The following is a 21579-nucleotide window of genomic DNA, read 5'->3' as shown; positions in this document are numbered from 1 at the left end:
TGAGCAACGAAAATATTTGCTTGGCAAAAAAGTTACCGACCAAAATGTTATCTACATGTACATGTATTACAACGTACTGTATGCACATGTATTGCTTACGACTGGTTCTTGAATTACCATAGTACAAACTTGCTTACTTACTGGCAAGCAAGATTTCCTGTTTAGTTCATGTACATGTATTCATTTGTCTCCTGAACTGGTCTAATGGCACGTTCTCAGATTTTGACACGGTACTTAGAGTTCCAAATTTTCTGACAGTTTCACCTGATTTCAGTGATTTTATTTTGAACAGTGTCTCAATATGACACTGCCCAGCACTGTACCAGCTTTTCTGCATTATAACAGGCCACGATTTACCCCGGAGGGAATTCTACAACGACCTAAATTTCACAAATTCACACCCTCAGGCTTCTTTCAACAAATTGGATGAAAAACACACACATGCACGTCAAACCGAAGTTGTACACCCCACAAATGCATACAAGTTGGCTTGAAGTGGACAGACAAGCCTACATTTCTGAAGACCATCCTGTCAACAGTTGTCACAATGCTGCATATCGGCAGTCACATACCTGTAAATTGGAGAATGTACACTATGGAGCCAGGACTGCGGGAAAGATTCCTGCAGGCGTTTTTCTGAAGTGAATTCACAGCGGTATTTGGATAGTGTACAGAAGTGTCACACGATAACAAATTAATAAGGCTTTCAGTACACTGATGGAAATGGCTTAATCCGACATACATGTAATCAGAACTGACACTATTCATTATCTGATAGAGTAATTCAAGGCCTTTGGAATTTCAATCCACTCTGATGGAGATTCCAGCTACAGAGACCTGAAAATACTCGAGAAACATTCCCTGAAAAACTCAGGGTGTCTGGAGTGGAGTGTCACGCCTTACACAACACATTAACTCCTTCAACTGCCAACTGCCGATTATCACGTCACAGGAATAGACGTAACGGTGTGTCTCTAATGGAGCAAAACTCCCATTTTCATACCGAGTACATGCATGGGCTGTCCTCACCACTTCATTTGCTCGAGTGCACATGCTGGGCTCCAAAGCCAATCACATCACTGATGATATACTGATGTCTCTGGCTGGAGACTGCTTCACCGTGATTCTAGGCAACAGGGTTATGAATTCCTTCTCGCAAAATGTCATCCAAAAACTCACTGGGAATATTGGCTCCTTTCCATAATCCATCATACACTGCACATGTACACAAATCCAAACAGAAACGCATGTAACGACGAAAAAGCAACATTAAACACACAAAAAAGCTGGTTTTAAAGGAAACAAACTGCAAAATTTTGTTCAAGCCTATAACAAGACACCCAATATACTTGTACATGCATGGATTCTGTGAGAAACATTCCTAACTCCCTGTGCAAGAATATTTAGCGTGCCAAATAAGATCCTATATAATCCACAAGGAAAGCTTTGGGTTTTGAAGGTTTGGGGAAGTTGGATCCAAGGCCCTGTGATTTTACATGTAAAGAGGAAGGGTGAAATAAAAAGAAACTAACAGGTGTAGCAGGTTTTGGAGGATGTGGGAGAGATTCCTTGAAAGAACACAAGAAATTTAGGATTACCGGTATTTTGTTAACAATTTGCTCAGTGGGCATCATTCAAGCCATAATATAAATTAACTGTGATTGAGGCACTACATGTATGAACATGTGCACATGTATGTACATGTACATGTATACCGGCTTTTGCAACTCTAGGAGAATCCTCCATGAACACATCCCGATGGATTCTGAAGGATCAGGGAGAAACCTGGGATTGACCATATGATCCTTTTTACGATTGTTTGCAGCCATTTTGGTTCTGACCTACATCCTGATTGGTCTACATGGGGTTGTCATGATTCTGGCCGCCATCATCATGTTCATTGGAGCATTTTGCGTAAGTTCCATCATTTGTTTCTCAGATTCACACAAGCGAACCAAAATAGTGAGCATAAATGCTCAAGCAGTCTACAGACATGACCAGGTGATGACAGACAGACAAGAAACATTGTCATCATTAAAAGGATGTGATTAAATGAACATTTAGACAAATGTGGAGAGAGTGGGGTGAAAAGGGAAAATGTGATGAAATCGTCATTTGCAAAAGTTTAGGACCACCCAAACCAATCAATCATGGCAACTTATATGTAGATTTAATTCCAATGTGTAACCTTAGTATCTTGGTTAAACAGCTTTTCACTTAATTTCAATGTTTTGAAATGCTAACAGTCTAATATTTAGTGTGCCCTCCTTTATTTCTGGCCTTGTTTAACTCATGCTGCCTTACAGACAAAAGTCATACAAAACCTGCCTTTGCAAAAAATGTCATTCAGACAAGTACAGATATGTAACATCACACTGATGTTATGCACCACAGTAAACCATGTTAAGTAATCATTCAATGCAGGCCCAGTGGCAGAAATTTAAATACCAATAATATTCCAAGTGGTCTTAAACTTTTGCAAATGACTGTAGTTACATGTACGGTGTAATTAATTTTCCCACACATGTACTCCCTGGTCAGGCTCAATTGGAGTGGATTGAGCATGTGCCTTCACATGCAATATACATGGGCAGGATTATAAGTACATGTAGTGCTCAGCTTGGTAAGTGATTTGGGGATGTGCTTGTTAACAAACAGCTATTGGCTTTGCAGCGCCCAATGATGAGTCTTTGGTAAAAAAAAAAACAAAAGAGACAGAAAGAAGCACTTATATTGATTCGAATGCATTGCGTGGTTGTTGCGTTACAGTACAGCCCTGGGTCTGCGGCTTTCTTCAGCGTTGTCATCGCCATTGGGACTGTGATTGAGCTGGGCTGCATTGTGTACCTGGGAGTTATCACTGAGAACCAGCTACAGGTAATTTACTTATAACTACATACATGTACATACATACAGTACACCATACACAGTGGCGTAACTAGAGTGCTACAGCTGAGGGGGCACCGGGGGTGCACAATTTTTTTTCAGGGGCACTGAAAATAATTGAACTAGGTGCCTGTCTAAATGCCTACCTACATAAATGGATGTACATTGTAAATGCTAGCTGAAACACAGATTTGGAAAGCCAGTTATATATATTTTTTGTCCAAACTTTCAAAAGGGAGGGGGCGCGGGCCTCTGTTGGGGGCACGTCCCCCCCCCAAGAGTTACGCCACTGACCATACAGTGTACATGTCCCTTGTACCGGTATGCGCTCCTATTTAACTTTTCTTTTTGGCAGAAGTCTTTTTCTAGGCAGGATATGTGTTTTCTTGAATGCAGTACATGCCAACATAAGAAAGCATTTGGTCATGTAAATGGATTTTGTTGTGGATAGGGCGTCCATGTATGGACTAACCAGTACATGTACATGTTGCTCTAGCACTGTCTGTCTCTGAAACTAGTCCATCTACGTGAAGCATGGCCAACTTTCAGGTAACAGGTACCTGATTTTGTACGTGTACAACGAACTACATCTATAAACTTTCACGGTGCTGAACTCAATGGCTGAGCCCAACTGTTTTCTGGCCAAATAAAGGCTGCATCCAAAAGACACGGCTCTTGGTATAGTGTACATGTCAGCCTCTTCAAGTTCAAGCCACTGGCTGGAGCCACCATGGCCACCTTCCATAGATCCATGCTTTACTCCTCGCCACAGCTGCTGAGCTTGGACTGGGCCTGAGAATCGACAGTCTGATTCATGGTTTGGATAACTGAATCTCTTTGTGTTTGCAGGGCCTGGCCAGTCAACCTTATTTCCTCTTTCTGGTCATTTGGTTTGCCATCCGCGCTATCTGGAATGTGAGTATAATCGTTATTGTAAGACATACATGTATGTTTCCAACATTGTATTCCAACTGACCTGATCCAACCCGCTGATACTAACCAAGCTACATGTACATGTATACACATTAAAAGTCCAGATGCAAACTTTATCAGAGAAAGTTTGACACGAAAAGCCTGGCAATCCAAGGGCCAGTGATTTATCTCGATTCCCATGTTGAAGCATTTTAAAGGATGAGCTAGAAGCAAAACAAGGGTTAATAGAAAAAGCTGCTATGCATGAAGAATATTGGGAAGTCATGTGACGGTAGAAGAAGTCTGACCTCATTTGAAAATTTCCATATCGCTGTGACACAAACTGACGAAACATGACGAAGACGGAAGAAATCGAGGCCTCAAGTCAGACATTAAAAATTTTTTTACCATCTACTGCTACATGTACCACAGCTTTCTGACCGAAAGCAAAGTCACATTCCACATGGAACCGCTCAAGTAACCTTGTTCTGGCTGATCACAGGTTGATGATGTCTGTTCACATTTTCTGTCTCATTGCATTGTCTGAGATGCAAGCAAGGCAATGCCCTAATCATCAACGGTTTCCTATTTGTCACCCTGCCTGTATACTTTGAAAGTCTTTTTCTCTCAATGGCCCCTCTGAATGACTTATTAGCTCTTTTCATTTTTCTGCAGATGCACCTTGTGATAACTAGTTGGTCCCTCTACCAGCAGCTCACTTCCAAGGGCTACTTGGCCGGTAATCGCTAGACAGCACACCAAGTGGAGGCTTGTTGATGCATGTATGTTACCAGTCACTCTGAAGTTACCATGCGTCTGCCTACTATCTCAAAAAACCTAAAAATTCCCATTCTAAGCAATACACTCCAATGAAACTATGTAAAATAAACACTGCCCTCAACTGACCGATACATGTACATGTACACTGTACCTACATGTACACGTACATGTACACGTAAGACACAACCATCCCCCATTGTTGGTCAAGGAATCTACTTCTCCCTGCAAGTACAGAACTTTTGATGCTGGTAGAATGTTTCGACAAAACCTGAAAACAAGGGATTGATTGTTAAGACAACCCCCCCTCAAAAAAAACCTGTATTGTCCCTGTATTGTTGAATGGCTACACTGGAACTTAGATCACGATGATCATACATTGACACCTGTGTGTAAATATCATCTTTATATCCCTCCACAGAAATAAAAAATGAATATCAGCTACACAATTCTCAGTGCATCAAAAGGTGCCAGGCCTGCATCCGTGAACATGTAGTCTGCTAGATTAACCAGTACAACACCGATAGCACAGGTTTTTATATATGTACATATGGCTAACATTTTAAAGTTTTGTTCTTCAGATATCATTATACAACTCAGATAAGAATTAAATGTTCGGTTTGGTCCTTAAAGCTTTGTCTTGATTTTTTTTTATCAATAACAAAAATACAAATGTTATTACAAAGTAAAACCCACACTGGTTGTTCTGTATTGTTTAGCATAAAAATTTCTACATACACATGTGACACAACATCCACAAGGAAATTATAAATATATTTTTCTCCATTAAATTCTCTCTACATGAAAAAAACTGTCCTGTTATATGTACACATAAGTACTGCGTAAATACATGCATATGAAACTATCTCGGTGAAGGGTCTTTTTACTGTTAATAGCTATCATTAAGCTCAGGTGAAAGCATATGTGTGTCTGAAATATATCTAAAGGGTTAAGAGGTGCGTGTATGTGTCTTTTGAACATTAGACTCCAGATTATCAAATTTATTATTTACACTAAACTGAGATATTATAGTCTTGAAGCCACTGTGCCGTATCAGTAACAGTAAATGTACAAACCATATCCTTTAAAAATTGATCATCTAAGGTGCACAACTGTACATTTACAATGTACACATGTACACATCCAGGAGAGGTTTGAGTACACGTACATGTGAATGTGCACTTTTCCTGTTTTTTATTCCACTACCGGTACATTACATGTCCTGCGCACTTATGAATCAATGTAAGGTGACGTGCTGCAATTTGAAATGTGTCGACTTCAGTATTCTGATCCGGACATTTCTCAGGCTGGAGGCACACCCCAATCAAATAAGCCATTCGTGTATCTAAGCACGCACGCATTCCTTGTATATGGTCCTCTATCATGGGTGTGTTTCAGAATCACATACACACTCTACATGTACATGTACCTAACGAATTTGTAAAAGACTGGTCGAAAATTGTTCATTGTCGGGAAGAACACGGCTTCAAGAACCATTTTAATACTTTTTCGATGTTCATGTACATGTATGTCTCTATTTTTAACTTTACGTTGCTGATGCTATGCCCTATTGCTTTCTAAGTATAAGACAGTCATTACTGGAGAATGGTAATGAAATTGGGAATAAATGAAATTGGATTTTGTTCAGATCAGGGAACTTGTCTGCACAAAAAGCAGAGCAGTTCCCTAGACAAAAGTAAGGTGCATGTACTGTATGAAAGCAGGTTTTTATTTTACTGAACTTAACGTGTATTCTGTACAATACGGCTGTTCCACATTAGTGCACCACCGAGAGTTTGCAACGCATTGGCCAATCACAATGCGCGAAATTTGTCGACCCAATGTGCGTTTGGAAAGGGTCGACAAATTCTGCATGAAGTTAAACACTTGAATAATTGGACAAAGCTGGATTTTTTTTGTCTAGTTGTCAGCCGTAATATTTAAGCTAACTTTCACGTTGATAAATTTTTTGTTTTACATTTTACCCAGTTTTGCCAACCAGGAAAAATGACTGTCTCTGGGAAGTCTGACTGTACATTTATGTGGCCCGATTTCCCTGGAATGAGCAACTTTATGACACATATTTAATCGTTTGTTTGGCTATGAAAATATGCTGTGTCATTCTATATTTGTAGCTACTTTTCACTTTATTTGTGAATTTATATGGTTTAGAATAAAATATCACATGCTGTAAAGTAGTATACATGCAAGCCTTTTGAAGTCATGTATTCTCTAAACAAGTTATTCAGTATTAGCAGGTCAAAAAGTGTAAAAAGCTGGGAAGTGTTTTATGTTTTTAAGGAATTCCCACTTGATAAACACTGAGTATGATCTTCAAAAATGAAAATAAGATAAACTAGTCAAGCATGCAGCGTTTGCACATGTGCTTGCAAGTGGTTGAAGCTGCCCATAGGTATACATGCGATCACCGTGGCCAAGGCGGTCCACACGTGGTTGTATTGTTTACATTTAGTCACGTGGGTGAAAAACGTCTATAGACCAAACTAACAAATTGTAAAAAACAAGAAACCGGGCATGACTTTTCTACTGTATCCTCAATCTTATAACACAATTTGCACACAATTTAGCAAATACTAGAGAAGGTCTGCGGCAACATGACGTGACTATCACTTTGGGGAACATGAGTGGCTCGGCAACTTTACCTTCTCGAAAGATATACATGTAGTCACGTTGTGCTGCTGCAAACTTTGGCTAGTATTTACCACAATGCTACGCTTTGAGTCTTACACACCACAAAGTGTACAAACGTAGTATTGACCATTTCCTGACAAAAACAGCAAAGCTTCTGAACTCAACAGACCTATTTGAACAAAACAAAGATGGGCATGCACTTCAAAGCCTGCAAACAGCCATCTTTTTGTCATCAATGTGGAAAATCGCCGTAAAAAAGGTGAAGTTTTAAAACCCAATCAATTTGTCCAGTTTAAACGAAAGTTAAAGAAATGGTGCTTACCTTCTTTTTAGACCTATACACGTGTATGTGTACATTTCCCTTTCCTTTTGAAAGCAGTGTCGACTTGAAGTCTTGTCAAACACTACGTTTGGAAGGTATTGATCTCGGAACTATTCACTGCGAATGCCAGCTAGTCATAACGGCAGCAAGGCCATGCAATCGGTAACTAGAACGTGCTGTTTATTAGCACTACCTTTAGCCACAAATCAAATTGTTTTTGGCCCCTCATGAGGTGCTCTAAATCATAATTGAATCGCTGGAGTTATTTCTGTGTGAGGTCCATGGTACATGCAGTGGTGTATATATTCCAATAATGGCCCGAGGGCTGGTCTTCCGCCTTTCCAGCAAATTCATGAATTATGATCACGTCTCTGTGGTGCATTCTGCTGACAACGTGGCCCCAGGATGCCCAGGGATAAATGATTCAACTACATGTAACACAAACAGAAATGGAGTGCATCGTAATTCAAATTCAGATTTATGTTTAGATGGCACTTAGTGCACGACATGTACCATATCACACAGATTTATTGCACTGAATGCCAGCAGGACAGTAACATACATTTGTACAAGTAGATGCGCTAGCAGCCGTAGCCAAGCACGCAAGATGAACGAGCTTAATCCAGTCACACTAGTTTGAGCCATTCATACATGTACATGTATGTACATGCACATCTGCCTATGGATGTTGCCAGGATTTTTCGGGGGGGGGAGACTTTCCAACCGGGCAGGCAAAGCATTCATCACCAGCAGTGTGGGTGGGGATGGGGGTAATTCCAGGGGATTTTCAAGCAAACACATGTAGGTGATTCTCATCCCCTTTCCTCCATTTTTCATCCCCCCCCTTTTTTTATTTTTTTACTCAGGGAGGAGCCCCCTTGCTCCCTCAGACTGTAAAACATCCCATGAGGCGCGGCACCCCATCACATTATGCACACACGCTCACTGAAGTGCTTTCATACATGTACACTACTGATGCTGTGCTAATGTGGACATCACAATACAATGCCAATGTGCCTGATTAACATTTACGCACTGTGAGTTTGCATGTGAGTTTGAACAGCAAGGAATAATTGATGAAAAACTAGGGAAGTATTTGCTTGAACTGTATTCGGTGTCATACTTTGGATTGATCAATCCTCCACTTTTGTGTGCTTAAGTATATGATGTACGGAACAGGAACTCCTTCTTGCCGACATTGTTTCCTCAAGGCGTGCTAAAGGAGAGTGCCTTGGAGGTGGGAGTCAATAAACCCCAAGCCCTTCAATCGCAGTTCACGTCCCCCCCATCCATCACTACCAAATGACGCACTATCACTACTCATCTATCACTATTCGCCACGGCCGCACACCCAAACTGCTTCTTCGTTTTGCAATATAGCCAGCCATGCAGAAATCAACGACGCCCACCAACTATTCTGTACCACACATCAAAGCTATTAATCACTCTTGGTTACGCATTAACTTCACTCCATCCCCATCGGCCTTATGTGTCACAGAACACGAGATAGATCTTAATCTTTAAAAAAAATGCGTTGTTGAATACTAAGCCATCCAATTGGCCGTGTACAGCTCCGATTAGCTGGTTCTTCTGCAAGTGACGCCAATCCATGTAACCGAATTCAAGCCTTTCATGCAGCTTGACGGGCACATGGTACAGCAATACTCATCCAACACCTGGATTTATTTTGATTGATTTTCCGTCGGATTCTAGTGTTTAACACTGTCAAGGTTGCCAAGAGGACTTACATGTACAATGTACCACTAATTCATAAAACACTCATTAAAGTGTACTGTGATTGGTATACTTGCGTCACAGATGTACTGCACTCACATGTACAAGTACATCGGTACACTCTCTACATCTTTACAAGTGCACATGTACAAACAATCAAATTTTATGGAACAGTTTTCAAAAAAATACATTATAAACATATTGCATCTACATGTATTTAATGAGTTTCATTCAATATACATACCTGTAGGTACCCTTGTTCATATTCTAGCTGCATCCAACAATGGCCTCTATGTTACACTGTACATATACATACAGTTGTATGGAAATGTACCAATAGTTACCAAACTATAGTAAAAAGAGCTTTCTTATTAAACAAAATTCTGTCATGAATTCTGGTCTAAACTTCTCCTTAATCCCCCAATTCTTTTACACATGTATAAAAAGGTTCTGGTTATAACTGGGAAATTTGGCTTACATGTAAGTCCAGAGGCCTTTCACAGTGAACATGGTGAAGGAAAAAAAATGTCTTATCCGATGGTTGCATGTATCAAATACGACAAATTTAGGAAAAAACCTGATACGTGTACATGTTGTAATCAGACAAGCTCGAGTCGACTCAAGCAGTATCTCTGAAGTAGCCTCGGGAGTGAAATTCTGGTGTAAACAGGTTGATCATCTGTAACACTATCAGCAAAGCTATGAGCGCCTTCATCCCGATAGCCAATCCTAACAGTGCCAACAACAAAACTCTCGAATCCGGCCAAACATCAAACCTGGCTTAAGTTTGCCATTTCCAGATCAAGCTGTCGAAAGTGTAAACCAAATTTGCCCACTCAGCGTGGATTTCCCATTTTCTGATGATGGGATTTGCCACGCTGGAGCTGGAACAGTGTACGTGCATGTGTACGTGATGTAGCGCTGTGTTGTTCTGGAAATTAAAGCTGGCTGGAGGGCAGTAAGCCACACTGTGCTGACATTCTGGAGTTTCCATTGCTGGTTTTTCCACTGGGAATCATCAGATGCGGAGTACCGGCAACACCTGACATCTCTTACAAAAGTTGCACTCCTACGTATGTCCAGTACATGGACTGGACTATGTAGTGTACACACACTAAAGCCTGTTTGAATTGTTTTACTACAGATTAAGGTCAAGCGGTATACATGTACATCGGTCACATCTTTTTCCTCCGTGTCTTCATGTGTTGATCTAAAATTGATGGTGAAACCCATGCTGCATGTACGGTATACATAGTCCCAGCAAACCCATCACAACTCAACCAGTTTTGAGCAAAGTCACAACCTAAATCAATGCATGCAAACTCTGACAAAAACATCGTTTGTCATCATTCATCCTGCCCTGTGCACTTGCATGTGTGCCCGGATGCCAGGGCCTGCCAATGGAATTGACTGCATGAATTAGTCTTGGCCTGCTTCAACACCGAGACTTCTCCAAATGTCTTGGAGACACATACAAATACATCCTGCAGTTTTATTTCAAGAATGAATATTTCTAGCCTGGAAATATTCATCATTGAAACCAAACTGAAAGTTTCACACAAACCTACTGGTGCAAACGTCTGAGTGCAATCTCATCACACTCCTTCAGACAGAGGTCGAACTGACGAATAAAAGTTATGCGAAATCACTTCCTCACATGAGGACACTCAAATGCTAGATGCCCAAGCACCTCTCAGAGGTGACCCGTAGAATTTGTTTGACTTGCGGAATGAGGACACCCACACAAGAAGAAGTCAAACAAATAGGGCCGGATAGCTAAAAGGATTTTGTTTGACGAGGCAATCAGTCTGTACATGGTGGCCCGGAGAAAACAAACAGCCAAGGACAAACTCTTGCTGTTTTAACTGAGACTCAAATGGTGGACTCCAAGGGATTGTTAGTTTTTTCAGTACAATCTGGATTTAAAGTCTCTCAAATAACACATGTACAATGGCCAAATTAGTATACACGTAGTTACATACATGTACAAATGTACAGAACCCACAAATACTGTAGCAACACAAACATTACAGGACAGGAGAAAAGGCTACAAGTGCCTCCTAAAAAATTTCGGTGAAACCACACGTACATGTACATGTGTAAACACCAACTGCTTAGGGAGGTGCAGTAAAAATAGCCTCTCGAGGTGATCGGTGGAGAATTCAATTTTCACCAAGTGAAGGCAAGGGAAAAACGTACCGCACAAGCTTCCTCAGGTGGTCCCGTGAGCATTCTGGTTTCCTCCAAATCGAAGCGAACGAAAAATACAACCCTCCAAGGTTATTCATTAAGCATTCTATTTTTCCTCAACAAAAAATACTAGCCCAGCCTGCTGGTGCTCCACTGAGCATTGTAATTTTCTCACAGATGATGCCGAGCAATGTGCAAACCTCCTGAGCTGATCCACCGAGCTTTCTATTTTCCATAAGATGAAGCTAGGGAAAAATTCCGGCCCCTCTGAGGTAATTCGTGGAGTTTTCTACATTCCCAAGGAGAAACTGAGGAGAAATGCAATGCTCAACAGACCACGTCACGGGCTCGTTTTACTGTACTCCCGAAATGAAATAAATTTTTTTCATCATCACCCCAAAACTCTGTTGGAGATGGGAAAATCCCTTCAATTCGAAAAATGACATAAGCAATCACCCTGTACTCAAACCAACAATCATTAAACTTGCTGCACAAATGTTACAGCATACATGTATATATAAATGTACATGTAAGTACCATGTATATAAAAGTGAACATCATTTTCCTAAACTCACAACACTGTAGGATCACCAAAAACCAGTGACAAAAACAGTCGTAAAAAACCCTCTTCCTCAAAATAAAAATATGCCGTTGCTCTTGTTTATGTTCTGCACGCATGCTACTCATGGTACAGTGTACGTAAATACAGTACACGTATACACTGGAAGCCAAAGTTCTGCACGACAGATCTCAGTCTCAGGAGGGGATGATCTCACATCACGCGCCTCACCTGAAACTCATCCCATCTCCTAAATTACAAACATTCTATCTGTTAGAATCTGATTAAGCCGGCTGATTACGCCTTGTTGACAGTGCCAGCTCACTCCAGCCGGAGACTAGGCTCCAACCGACGGCAGCCTCAGGTGAAGTGAATAAATGTCAAGTCTGAAAAGCGCTCGACTGACGGACGGACGCAGAATAAAAACGGCGAATTAGCATTGGACCTCCAAAGGAATGTTTATATTAGTTGGAGTTTCAGCACATTTACCCTTTCCTTCAAAGCTTTGGCATTTTCAGGAAGTTTTGAAATCATTCCAGAAAGTCTGCAATGTTCAATTTTTTTATTTTCTAACTGTTTCCATGTAAATGTAAATTGATTATTTTGTTTTGGCTGCAAATGCAAATTACATATTCCTGACAGGGCTTACATGAATGTACCGGTCCGGTACCTCAGCAATGCAACTGTGTTTTGATAATTGTAATATTATCACCAACTATGCAGTCATGGCAACTATGTGTACATGAATCCTTTTGGGGAAGCAATACCACAAAAACCGCACTGGGAAATTGGTACGCTGAAGTAAATAGGTACATGTACATGTATGTACATGTAAAGTACATGGGACAGTTACACATCTTTACTCTGCCAAAAAGGAATCTTCAAAAATATCTGTCCTTGGAAATGTCTCAACATGTTGACTTCTCCCTGTTTCATGATGCCCTCAATGTTTCAAATGGCATAACAATACAGTGCAGTGCATACAAGTACAGATACACATATATGCGTTTACGTTGACACGGAAACACTGGCAACACGTGCAGACTACAGCAAGTGCGTAAGAGCTGGATCATGCAAAATGTTTTCTACGTCACCTGCTCTGTGCAATCATTAACTGTGTGATTGGAGGCAATTCCTTGACTTGTTGAAGGCCCGCACAGCGGGCGACACACCCTGGGATTGAAAGATCACTTACAGTGTTTGAAAAGTGAGGGTGACCAACTGTGTGAAATCAAAAAGGTTACGGAAGAATGCAGCAATGTCTTGTGACAAAAAGTTGCAGGTAATGAAATGGCAACCAAGTAGAGGATTGATGAGTATTTGCCAAATTATTTTTACATAAATACTACCATCTGCTGTGAAACAAGAGTTAGAGCTGTGCCAATTATTTGAATATTTGTCTATTGGATCGCTAAATGTTCCATTCTTTATTTTCAAAATCAAGCATTTGTAGCTGAAAATGTTGGACATAAAAATGAACCAAATTCAATGATTTGGTTCCAAAACTGCACGCTGAAAGTATATGGGCGCTTTAATATACTGCAAGTTAAACTGTAAATGCTTAATGCACATGCCCACAATCAGCCCCCAAATGATTCTTCCTCCAAGTTTTTCAGTATTCACTATTTATAACGACATGAATTTTGCTTCTGCTTTTTCGCTATTTGGTAAAACCAAATAATCAAATATTAAATCAAATGGACAGTCCAAATATTTGAGAATTCAATAACCGGTACTTGATTAGACTGGCCTTACAAAGGAGCATTGCTTGTACAAATTTGTGGTCAACACCTGCACAGGACATTTACCTTGGTGAGTGTAGGGGTAATAGCAACCACCAATCAAGTCAACAGCTGTCTCTCTCCAGAGTGTGATGCGGGACATTGTCTCCAGGGATTAATAATAAATGACAAATCTTCCTTTCCACAACTCTCATACATGTACTACACTCGAAGTGCAAAAAGAATAGAAAGACAGATTGCTTGGTTGTTGTGTGATCGATGGATTCTCTTGGATTTTGTGAGTTCTCGTCATACATGTACATGTGTATGCCTATTACATACTGCATAGGCATACATGTACACTCAATTTATTTCAGAGATCACTGGAAAGTACAGGCAGTTTTTGACTCTGAATTTAGGCATGCAACTGGGGAGTCAGAAAAAAAATTGTGAATACCTATCTGCAGAAGATTTTGTAGGCCATGTAAATTTTTCCAATGTAAAGGCACGTGTGTGGAGTAAAAACAAGGAAATTTGTTGTCTGAGAAGAAGTCAAATGTTTTTAAAATTCGGTTGGAATTCCTCACGTATGATTTCCCAGATTTGAAAAACGGAAACATTAACAATTCACACTTTACTAATTGGCTAAATTTAATGTCAACTGAAAAATGTTTGGCAACGGAATTCCACTGACTGAACCAGGCCAAACACAGATGTTGACAGCACTGTTTCTGCACATCCCTAGGAGGATGACGGCTCGATGTCTACAGAAGCCTCCAAATGTCCAAATGCACCCCTCCTTTGCTTACATCTCAGAGAGCAGCTCCATTTGCTGACAAACCATGCAGCATACATGTACTGCATACGAGTGAGTGTGTGCCAAAAAGTGACAAACAAGGTGAAGAGTGAGTAAAGAATCTGAAGCTGTCGGCGAACACCTTCAGCAGAAATGCCGATCCTGATTCAGTCAACCGGACAACTGAAAATGCATTGTGACTTTCCTCCCTGGGGGAAATTCATGTACCAGTATGCATACATGTATGTACATGTAAACAATGTGCCCATAATGTAAACAATAAAGAAATTCCATAAAAAACGCACTGCCCATGTACATGGATGCTTAACTTATAATAATGAGAGGTCTGAGTCACGGTGAATGCACACAGACAGAGCAGGCAGGAAAGAGGCTGAAGTCCGCATCTGTTGAGCATCGATCACCTTAAAGGGCCCCATAAGACAGAAATGTACACATACAGTACATATTACACATACGTATTCTGCTCACAATATGAAACTTGATGTCGCTTTCTGGTTGCAATAAGATTGTTGCAAACTGCAGTCTTTTTTAAAACTAAAAGTTTTCATTGCTTTTCCTAACAAAAGAGGTTGCCGTTGCAGGTAGTTGATGTGTTGTCATTGCAGGAAGGCGTGCGTGTTTTTCCTTTCTTAAAGTGTGAACTTAAATTTTGCTCTCTGAAAATATTGTGAAGACACTTTGCTTACTTCCCTAGATATTTGTGAACTAAAAGAACAATGATAGATCAAAGAGAAAGAAAATAAAAAATATCAGCAAATTACCCCCCAAAAAATTATTACATAATTCAGGGAGGATACATGCTACCGGGTACATGTGATACTGAGGACTCTTCCTGAAATGACATCACACTTTTTGTGATGAAGACGCAACTTTGCATTAATAGGAAACCCCAACGCCACGAACAGTTCATTACCAATGGCAAAATGAAAATTGGCAGGTACTGGTAGGTGCATTTACATTTTACAAGGACGGCATTATACACTGGTACTGCATGGCCGGCCCTTAACTCTTGCTTTCCTTTTATATTTTGTACAGTTATAAAAAAAAAAAGCTTTCTTTGCAAAATGTTTGCTTCATGAACAACTTTTGTTTAACTTTCTGAAGAGGAGCAGAATGATTTTTTGAACTGCTACGTCACAAATAGAAACCCGTCCAATTCAGGATACACTTTCAAAATGCTTCAATTCTGAAGGAATCCTAGAATAAAGACACTGCCAGTTATTATGTACTGTAAGTGTATGTATTTGTTGCAAATGTCTGGTACAACCTAAGGGACCTAAGATTTTTTTTCCATTAATAATGGAGAGTTTGTGTTAATTATGGCAAGACAAATATTTTCTTTTCCTGGCTTGACAAACTTTGAGGCATAGGCAATTTTTATTATGCACATGTTTTACACATACTTGCGAGTGCCATGTACAGTGGAACACTGTTATAACAAGATCCTTGGGTCTTTACAAACCTGCTGTAACTGTCAAAAACAGCTAAAAATTCCTTCCACTTGATTTGCCTCAGAACAAAGACACATATATAGAAAATTTGACTGATTTTGACTGATATGACAACTGTGTCTAAAATCTTTGCATAGGAGGGTTTTAATAACAGGTGCATACCTTGCAATATCATCGGTAATATTAGAAAACAAGAAAAAAAAACAAAGATTTGGGACATAAATAGGTCCTTGTTATTAATGTGACTTTATATTATCATCGCTCTTCTTATGTTTGGCTGATCAGGTACAGGTGGCCAATTTCACTTTGCATCCCGGAAATTGGGTATTTCGCAATGTGTGCAGAGGATCACGAACAAGCTACCGGTACCCCGCATGCTGGCTTTTACGGGAATTGGGAAGATGTTAAATGAGCGAGCACGTACAGGCATCTGGCACGCATAACATCTACTCACGCAACGGGTTCCCATCCTTACTCTCCACACTTTGCGCGGCTGTTTAAATGTAAACAGCTATCACTATCCATTATCAGGCTCGCGCCGGTTTTCAGGCTTCTGTTGACTTCCATTAACATTAAACTAAAATTCAACACCTTGCTCAAAGGTATACAGACTAGACCTACATGTATAGATGCTATTTAACACGTTGGATTGTAATTATTTTAAGTTCATAGAAAATTAAATACATGTACCTCCCATAGAAGCCTGATAGTAAGATGGTTTCAGGCTTGTAAATCATTCAATTCATATTACTCTGACTTAAGCAAGTTATCAAAAGCTTTCTTCTCAGCACCCAAATGCACGTACTGCAGCTTCAATACACGTTTGAGAAAGAAAAAAAGCAGCTAGCAGGTGAGTCATCTCCTGACTTTATGTGGGAATGCATACTTTTCTTGTATCTGGTTACAGGTTTCAAGTTTCTTCCTTTAATCATTATTTTTCCATGTGTATTTTATGATTGATTTGGAAAAGAAATTGTTTCTTGAAATATGGGGGTCATCTTACAGCCCATTGGTTGATATGGTAATTGCAAGAATGATACCGGTACATCTTGTAACATAAACATGACAAACAGTACAGATATATACATGTAGAGAAGGCTGCTCATACCGGTAGTTAATTTTACGGTTCTCATTTTTCCCCCTACTGTGGGACAGGCAGTTGGAGGAAAAGTGGCTAAAACTTACAGTACTTTCCCTTAAAATGCTTAAAATTTCATTTTTTCTCTTGGTAAGAAATTCCAGGCAGGGTTGGCAGCATTTAAAAGATTTTCCTTGATTGGAGTCTAGACAGTATGGGACAGAGGAGTACCCCCAACAAGTCCAATCCCTAAACACACTCCATCCTATTGTCACTTAACAAATCCCCCCCTAGATGTCTGAAAAGAATTCCTGAGATACCAGTACAACAATGACCAACACAAAGGCAGGGGGGTGGTTCTCTCTGTGCTATAGTTTGCTTCATATGTATAAGACAGAGTCAAAGGCATAAAAAAAGGGTTTCCATCCTCAGTTGGAGCCACGTACAAGGTGCCATTGGAAATCAGAACCATAAAATTAATGCAGTATGTATGGACAGCCTAATGCTGTACCATGCTACAGCAATGGATCAATTACAACTTTTAAAGAAAATGCTGCCAAAACACACAATAAATTCTAATCAACAAGCTGACAAGTACTCATGTAGGCCTACTGACCATAGTTTTTGATGTACAAAGATTAACGGCGATAAACATGTACAGCAACTGGAGTGGAAGTGTGAAATAACACGGTACACCACCAACATGTACGCAACAATTTACTGTGCGGCAGACACATATACGGAAAATTTGACTGATTTTGACTAATATAACAACTGTGTCTAGAATCTTTGCATAGGAGGGTTTTAATAACAGGTGCATACCTTGCAATATCATCGGTAATATTAGAAAACGAGGAAAAAAACATGTACAAGGTGCCATTGGAAATCAGAACCATTTTAATTCAATTTGCTAATTGAATTCCACAACAGATCAATCAAATAAATACCCAACAAATCGAACATGGAGACATTAAATAAAGACATTCCATAGTACTCACATGTGCCCTACATGTACATGTAATGTATGTGTAGAGACAGCTGGGAGCAAACTGTGTGGTCGAGCAGCCAACATTCGGCGATTGTGAGGCTAGAGTGATTTGTGGAGTCATCAAGCCCGTGCAGTCGGCAGCCGGCAAGGGTGTCGTGATTAGCATACATGTGTACCGACAGGGCACAGTGACCAGCCCGGCAGGCATCAGCGCAAGCTGAGAGAAAAATCAATCAGGGAATAAATTACCGGGCTTGGTGTCCTGACCTCTGAATGTACTGTACTTCAGGGCGGCAAATTTCCTGCTTCAAGCTCAGTGTTGCTACCTGATGTACCTGTACTATACAAGTACTGTACGTACGCAGCGTCGGCATAACTGCGCATGTACCTGTCAACTTCATGTCATGCTTCATGTAGGATACAGTACAGTTCCCAATTTAGCAACACGTGTTGCACTCATTTAGTTGTAGTACATGTGTACGCGTAGGCCTACATGTGTACAACGATTCATTCACTGATAATGCATAGAAGTTCTCACAAATTCTTTTGTTACATAATGTACATTTTCAGCTGACCGTCAGTTGCCATATCCTAATATGTACAGTCTGTAAATGTCCACTTGGTTAAGTGTGTAATACATGTATCTATCAGTACTAACCAAAACGAACAAAAAAAATGAACACATTTCTGTATTATACAGTACATCAAATTTATTCAGGACCAGTGTGACGAGTTTGACACTTTGGCCCTGAGAATGTTGCTAGAACTGCTTTTTTTCTGATTTTTTCTTGATCTGCTGAAATATGAAGCTGCGCTGTATTCCCTCACAGGTCCCTGCAAGTTCTTCTGTCTGGTTCTTCTGTGACCTGTGCCATGTGTACTGGGTGCATGCTAGTATTTTTCCTTTACAGTCAAATTACATGTAAATAAACTCACAGGCGCAAAAAAAAATCTTTTTACAAACAGACAAACACTGAACTTCATTTATTACAAGTATGTATAGCTACAAAATGTGAAGAAAAGCCGCTAAACTACCACAAGAACTGAATTACAAACCTCTCTCAAATGACTTCACTTCATTGCCAAGTGCATCAATGTTTTTGGCTTCAAATTTTCACAAGGCACAATATTGAAGAAACTTTGAGGGATATGTACTACATGTACATACACTGTATATGTGTGTTGAGTATTTTACACAATCCATGCACGTGTAGATATACACACACAGTTGTAATTTTCCTACGAAGATGGCTGTCTGTGAGAGGGGTCAATATTTTACAAATTGGACAATCTCTTTGAAAAGCAAGAACACCACATATTTTCTGCATGAGTTTGCCAGAGGTTTCTACAAGACGGTTCAATAAATTACAATGTACATGTACATCACACATGTACCGGTCGTCTCAAACCAGTGTCAATTTCCAATTAATTTATTCAGAGTGGCTACATGTACACTGTACATGTACAGTGTAGTAATGCACGAATGGCACTTCACACTGGTTGCCGTCTGGTTCTACTGTAATAGTTTAAAGCACTGGAAACAGTAACCAGACCAGTCAGTTACAAATGGATGCAGGTCATTTTCTTGACTACAGGCCTACAGTAGGTGTATTTCCCATCAATATTCCCAAAAAATACATCTACCAAAAAAAGAAAGTCATCTGACGTGACTGAAAAAAAAGGAAGAAAGAATACAAAAGGGGGCGTGGTATCAAACCAAGACGGACCCCACAAGCAATGTGATATACTGAAGGCCTTACATGTGTATCAACTTCCCTCAGGTCTCTCAGCATGTCTGGGAGGAATAAAACCTTACACATTGGCGCTAGCAAGGCCATAAGTTTAACTCACACTAACAGTAGAATTTGGACATTTTGCATACAGGTACACAAGCGTACATGTACAGAAATTCCTAAATGTGGAACGTTCTGCCTTTTTACAGGTGGACAAAGCCTGAGTCATGCTATTTAGCGTCAACGAGCGCAACAAAGCATCAACAAGTTATTCAACCATATTTATGCAATTTTTTTACATAAAATGTTAATTAAGATCCTACATATCTGAAATGATATTTTAATGTTGAAATTTGAGTGACAAAGTCGGGCCTCTTTGTGCAGTCCGACCGGCCACCATGTTGTTTTTTTTTCCATGGATGGCAGAGGATACAAAGATAGCGGCCCCAATACATCACGGAAAATTTTCGTTTTCCAGCAAGAATCTGCCAATTTATCTGGAAGCAAATTTGGTGTTTCTCTTATAGAGGGGCAATTGTTGGAGTCTCTAAAATACAATAAAACCACTTTTAAATCTGTAGAGGGTATATTCAAGTTGTTGATGCTTTGTTGACGTTACTTGTGTGTGTTGACGCTAAACAGCATGACTGCAAAGCCTTGCTTAGATTAGAAAGATTTCTGTATTTGTACGTGTACACGTACCTGGCCACAGATCTTCCTTGAATATCCTAACCCCCTAGGTTGTATGTAAAATCAAATTGAAATTGGAGGATTTGGGATTGTTAGGGCTAGCTACGGGTAGCTATTGTGACTTGACAATTATCAAGAAGTGTAAATTTCTTGAAGGAGCACTGAATGTGATAAATCTATCAGCGCTCAGCTTGAATGTGCAATTGGGTTCAATTGACAATGGTCAATCCGGAGTAATTGTAGAAGACCCCACCACTCTAAAAAACGCCCCCCTGGAATGACTGGTTACGTGGGTACAAGGTGAAAATCCTTTAGAAGAGTGTGACACTTTGACTTGTACCTGGCTATGAGGTTGATGGGGTATTCTGCAATTGAGCAGGTGGAGTTATTGGCAAGCCAAGACTGAGTTGATCACCCATGCTCAGATCGACTGATCACCTCCAACAGACAAACACTAATTTACTATTTTTAGAAGTGAATCACTCAAAACAATTCCAATTTTCTTTGACCATGTTGACATTACATCGTTTGAAAATACTTTACGTTAGACATACGTTATACACATTCTTAGATCTGAGGTGGTGGCCGGATGTGTAGGCCTACATACACGTACACCATCGACATGCTCGAAGTACTTTAGGCCAGGGCCTGCACGCTACAGACAGTGTACAATTTTGATATCGTACACCGATCACGTATCAACGAATATTAAACAAATCCTCAGTGCACGATGGATAAGAATAGCCACTTAATTGATAGACTCTTTCATCATAGGACAATTTTACTTCTCTGTGGCTTCAACAATGACAAAATAAACACACCAAATGCTTGTTTACTTACCTGCTGCACGGCACATGTGCACTATCAATGGACGCCGACATCTTGCTTTATCAAATTTATGAAAATTAATGCCTGGCAATGACGTCTGTGTAGTCTCAACACAAGACGTTATCTATGCTCCAAAGCTGAGGCTTGATCATGATCACAGGGAGGCACGAATTTTTAAATCAAGTCGGAGTACGGAGACGGGCTTTTTGCCAAAAAGCCCGTGTCCGTACTCCGGGTGTAT

At 40.1% G+C, this 21579-nt stretch overlaps 2 protein-coding genes across 8 annotated transcripts in view; one reads left to right on the top strand and one right to left on the bottom strand.

Annotated features, from left to right (window-relative positions):
- Positions 1–6778, top strand: part of LOC110982637 (uncharacterized) — an 8372-nt gene extending 1594 nt beyond the window's left edge. Inside the window, exons 3-7 of one of the 2 annotated variants that reach the window (XM_022241200.2) lie at positions 1826–1914; positions 2770–2877; positions 3736–3801; positions 4474–4580; positions 4997–6778. In XM_022241200.2, coding sequence (XP_022096892.1) covers positions 1826–1914; positions 2770–2877; positions 3736–3801; positions 4474–4548 — 338 coding nt within the window. In that variant the 3' untranslated portion in view covers positions 4549–4580; positions 4997–6778. Of the gene's footprint in view, positions 1–1825; positions 1915–2769; positions 2878–3735; positions 3802–4473 lie in introns of both variants that reach the window. The other variant, XM_022241199.2, reaches the window with a different exon arrangement.
- ankrd49 (ankyrin repeat domain 49) overlaps positions 1–21579 on the bottom strand; it is a 27964-nt gene extending 6385 nt beyond the window's left edge. The window contains exons 1-3 of one of the 6 annotated variants that reach the window (XR_015427924.1): positions 21351–21579; positions 18098–18304; positions 618–1215 (exon numbers count right to left, since the gene is read on the bottom strand). The gene's annotated coding sequence lies outside the window, so the exon portion shown is untranslated. Of the gene's footprint in view, positions 1–617; positions 1216–7549; positions 8216–13126; positions 13285–18097; positions 18305–21064; positions 21222–21350 lie in introns of those variants that run through there. The other 5 variants (XM_022241190.2, XM_022241192.2, XM_022241196.2 and 2 more) reach the window with 5 other exon arrangements.

The sequence above is a fragment of the Acanthaster planci genome, linkage group LG16 (assembly GCF_054643075.1).
Source record: "Acanthaster planci isolate LZ-2023a linkage group LG16, COTS_SCS, whole genome shotgun sequence".
NCBI lineage: Eukaryota > Metazoa > Echinodermata > Asteroidea > Valvatida > Acanthasteridae > Acanthaster > Acanthaster planci.
The sequence above is the reverse complement of the archived record's forward strand: the minus strand, read 5'-3'. Positions and strand labels throughout refer to the sequence as shown.